Consider the following 5,000-nt stretch of genomic DNA (forward strand, 5'->3'; position numbering starts at 1 on the left):
ATCGCCTTCGCCTTCCTGCTGTCATGAACGATCGGCGAGCAAGAGTCCGCTTAAAAGACGTAAAACTCCTGATCCTTCACCTTTCACGGACGGAAATACCTTGGCTTTGATTCTTTCTTCTCTTCAGCAAATCCAGACAGACATGGCGAAGAAAAATGACAGCATATCCATCCTCGAATCTCGCTTCGAGGAGCCTCCAGGAATTTTCCTGCCATCTCATCCCAGGTTGACTCTGATACTGAATTGAACTATGATTGTATATCATCGCCTACTGAGCCCGAACACCAGGCTGTTAAGCCCTCACACAAGGCTATTAGGTCATCATACATGGCCACTAGGCCATCACACAAGGCAAATGCCTCAGTCCCTCGAACAGGCTCAACCAAACGAAGTGGCCGACAACAACTCCACAAATTTGTTGCACGACCCGGACTCTGCCCAATCTTCATGGCAACTGCAAAAAGAATTATCATCTTTCCTAGAGAAACAATTTCGCAGGAAACTCAGTTATGACCAGGTTTGCGAAATTCTTGATGCTTACAATACTCCATCGGTAGATTGCTTGAGTACTCCTACATTGGATCCTTCTATTGTAAATAAATCAGCCCTCCTCAAACCAAGAAATACGTGCAAGATCGTGATAAAGAGATGGCTGTGGTCCAATGGACCTTCCTAAATTCAACAGGAGCCCTCTGCTCCTTACATGATGCCCTAGCAGCAGGACGCCAAGTCCCCATGGAGGACATTAAGAGCATAGTTGAGCAAACATTGTGCTTGATTGGTTCAGCTAATCATCAAATGTTAGTTCTCGCTAACATTAATAATGAGAAAATCATTCTGGCTGAACTGCCACTCCCTAATGCCAAACTCGTTCTTTTCTAGAGAGGACGTCCCTTCCGTTGCTTCCAAAGCTAGGCAACCCTTCCAGAAACCTATTTTCAACAAGGATAGAAATCGCCCCAAACCCTGGGTGCCTTTACTAAGTACCAAGCAGCCCATTCAAAAACCTTTGGCCCTTTCTTTCTCACAAGGGACTCTCAAACCAAGACTCAATTCTTAGACAAATGGAAACATATAACATCAAACCCTAATCTTAAAAGTTGTCTCAGGATATCAAATCCCCTTCCACTCGCCTACCTTTCAGTTGAAGGTTCCAGTTACAAAATGTTCAGGTTTAACCGTTCCCTTCATCGACTCCGAGGTAAACCATGTCCTATCTGTGGGAGCAATAAAACCAATCCCATTCTCGACAGAGAATTTCTATAGTCGCTAATCGACCTGAGTCTCAACAAGTTTGTGAACGATTGGATGTAGCGTCATGCCTAGCCCACTATTTAAGCAGAACTGATTCCTTGCGTAAAGAACATCACACAGCTTTTAATACATGTTACATGTTACATGTGACACAATTGCTCAAGGCTAAAAAATGTCCTACAGTTGGCAGGCATTGACATTAACCCATTGACTCCTGGGGGTTCCCCATTGATGAGTACGTCTGGCCGGTTTAGGCGTCAAAGGGTTAAAGTTTACAGTGCTCACAGCACATGAGCTGCCTTGACGTCCTCTGCCAATATGAATGGTGTCTCCATGCCTGACTGCTGCCTGGTCCAATGCCAGAACCTTCTCCAAGTTTTGTATGAAACCCGTTCAGCTAAGTGGCCCTATGTTTGGCACTACCTTGCTAACGTCCACTTGGAGTGGACGGCAGGATTAGAACCGTTTGTCATCTTAATAAAGGTTGTTGGTAGTCAATTGTGGATTTGTTTTGTTTAAATAATGCCTGGTTCGTGTTCCCCAGTCTTTCAAGTGTCACGTGACTCCTTAGCGACATTAACCAGTGACAAAATTGTAAAGTTGAAAGAGACTTAACTGTAAGGCGAAGTTTGGTCTGGAGCTAAGGAGTCAGGTAACCACCACATATTTTTGGTCTTGTTTTGCTCACACTGCCCAGATGAGCGGTTCTTCCTTTTTTCCTACCCTTGGGTGTGGGTACCACTCATGTTTTCAAGACTTATGCTGGGGGCTGGTTCGCATGTCTCACCTGACTCCTTAGTTCCAAACCAATACTTCGTAGAATTACAGTCACAGGTAATTCTCGTTTAACTTTACAACTTTCCTTGAGATGTCGCGAAGACCTTGCGGTCATCGATATATAAAACATAGTCTGTTACCTTTGCGCCAAGCAGCTTTGGCAAATTTTAGCCCTCTGCAGCAGCCAGTCTCCAAGCTATCAGGCTTATAGCGTCATAAGCAGACTTTCTTTTGGCTCGTCCCACAATCTTGCCTCGCGTGACGTGCCAAAAGAATGTCTGTGCCGGAGGCTGTCAGGTTTAAGGCGCCACCTTGTGGTAGACCTCTGGTGAACCCTCATAGTTTGCAATGATTCACTACCATCTTTTGTGTTCCAGCTGGAGCATAGGTTTTTGATGACATCTTGTAACCAATCTGGAAATCTAGGCAAGGCGAACGTTTACCTCAGCCACTTGTGATCCACGCTGACATACGCTTTCTTCACATCCACGCAGGCAACACCAAGAGTTTGCTTTCTTCTTTAGAAAACCATCCGCCACTACACCCCTCCTTAGCTACTCTTTGTTGTATTTCCATCAAGGCATTGTTGTCTAGGTGATTAATAGACATGATTTGAACAGCTTATACACAGTGTTAAGACTATTGCTAGCTTACTAATTATCACTTGTTAGTGGGCCAGTTTTTTGGATGAGGTTCACCTAGCGGTGAACCAACTTGGAAATCCAATTGAACTTTTAGAAATAGCCTTGAAACGAACTGTCATTACATCATGAAGGAAGGATTGGGAAAGAAGGGTTTCAGCATGTTTCCACCAGTAGTTTGCAAGCTTGTTTTCCTCAGAATGGTCTACCTCTTATCTTTCACTTCAAGAGCTAACTCTTCCTCGGTTGGGGGCTAGTTATTATCATTTACAGCTTCCCTAATCTCTGATTGCCAACAAGCATTCTCATTACCAGTACCCTCTCTTTCCCACGAAACCTTCCGGAAGACACAAACATCGTTGCTTTTCTCTGGCTTTATCTTCATGACTTTTATTTTTTATTACTACCTTCAGTACAATTTAAAGCAACTATATTATGATGAACAACAAATAATAAAGTAGATTATCAAGAGTTTATATGTATAGCTTATCTGTGACTTACAAAAGTACCAAACTGAGCTCAGAGCTTGAACTGAAAGATCGGAAAGAGGGAGCTACTCGCAGGGTGTCAGTTAAAGAGCTTTAATTTCAGGGGACTTTAATTTGAATAGTACACCTCATAATCTTTAATTATGACTTTTTGAAAATGAATTTGTTGTAAACCTAGCTGAGGGAAGTGCACTGTGGAAAAGCTGAAATCCAAATTGTCCTGAATGTCAGACTGAACTGATGGCAGCTAAGCTATTACATTTCGTCATTGCTTAAAGATATATCTGTGTACTATAGTCATATGCTCAAATCCTAGTATCTTTTTACTTCTTTGCTATCTTTTCTTTAGCTTCTGTCTGCTCTTGTTACTTCTACAAGTCTGATGCTTTTGGAGCTGCTGATAACGATCATTTGCCGTGAAAGTAAACATGTACATGAAGATCAAATTCAGAAGTCGTTAAGGACTTTCATCCAAAGGCAAGTTGTGGGTTGTTTCACTTTCCTTTTCTTTACTGTACCGAAAGTGCTTCATTCAAGAACACCATAATTCCATCATGGAAAAATTTTATCTTGTAATGCACCTATGAATGTTAAAAATCTCCACCCTAGGGCCCTAAGTATCGTAATTGTTGTGTAGATGGTATATTTCGTGAATCATAGATATAAATTTGTTACGTTTTGTTATTTCCTTCGAAGTTCCGTGTTTATAAATAATACAAACAAATCTAGCATTTCACGTTTCAGCAATTCAATCACATTTAACGGAACAAATTGTTATTTTTTTTAATTCGGCAAAGGCTTGTGCAGTTTCAGAACGAAAGATTGATATAGTGTGTCCAGAAAAGGCTAAATTTGGCTTTAGTGTTGAGTTAAGTATTTTTTCTTTACTTTATTTTTGAAATAACAGACTTGCTCAAACCCCTGATCAAGCTAAGGCAGCAATGGACATGTGCTTTGCGATCTTTTTGAATGAGCGGGACTATCGTTTCGACAACCGTCGTGCTGTGATTGAACGGGTTTGCATCACTTTTCTCTTGAACACGTCCTTAGCTGCAGTTCGGAAGTTTTACCTTCATTGCATAAAAGACATCATGAGGATAATAGAAGCTAAGCAAGCAAAGGTAACTTCACTAAGTTAGCGAAGCGGAACATCTTACAGAAACATGTCCCAACTTTTGGTTTTCCTTAGTCCATAAGCCCTTTGCATTTGCTAATCTGAAAGGATGGCCAGTCAAAGTAAACTTTCCTTTTGCCCGTTTCTTTAATACAAAATGAACAACCAATTGATCACACTGCAACAGCTCAATGCTTCCGAAACTGTTGATGCAGTGATTGTCCTCTCAGTCAAGACCGTACTTAACATGCTACTCAAGTGCTAACGGCCATTGTCTGCTGACACACCTAAGTTATACAAGACCCTGTTCAAGTCAATATCCACGCTTTTTTCAGCAAGAAGGACATAGTGCTTAATTGGTAATATCTGTCCGAGGACGTACGCTTGGACTATAACCTGGAAAGGTAAAAAACAAACAAGACCTTTTGAGCTTTGTGGTATACTGTTGTTATTGCTTTTGCTCTGTTCAAATTTGATGTTGTTGTTCTTCTTATTCCTTTAAAGCTCTTGGGATTATAGTAAAATAAAATTTATTAGAATAAATACCTTTTTTGTGATAATGCTCAATCATCATCAAGTCGAGTCTCCTCGGGAAATTCCTTTCTATAGCTCATTTAAGACAGGGGTCGCCACTCCTCTGTCCGTAGCAGTACATGCTGGCCGTTGGCTCAGGTGAGCTCGTCCGCCCTTTGACAGGTCTTGTATTTACTCCTGCTGGGTGTCATG

The 5,000-nt window shown here is 41.6% G+C and overlaps 1 protein-coding gene across 1 annotated transcript in view; it reads left to right on the forward strand.

The window, feature by feature from the left end:
* The first annotated feature begins 355 nt into the window (after positions 1–355).
* LOC138030930 (DNA-dependent protein kinase catalytic subunit-like) overlaps positions 356–5,000 on the forward strand; it is a 59,764-nt gene continuing 55,119 nt past the window's right edge. The window contains exons 1-3 of the mRNA XM_068878787.1: positions 356–517; positions 3,510–3,637; positions 4,068–4,281. Coding sequence (XP_068734888.1) covers positions 356–517; positions 3,510–3,637; positions 4,068–4,281 — 504 coding nt within the window. The remainder of the gene's footprint in view (positions 518–3,509; positions 3,638–4,067; positions 4,282–5,000) is intronic.

Source organism: Montipora capricornis, chromosome 13 (genome assembly GCF_036669925.1).
Source record: "Montipora capricornis isolate CH-2021 chromosome 13, ASM3666992v2, whole genome shotgun sequence".
Taxonomy (NCBI): Eukaryota; Metazoa; Cnidaria; class Anthozoa; order Scleractinia; family Acroporidae; genus Montipora; species Montipora capricornis.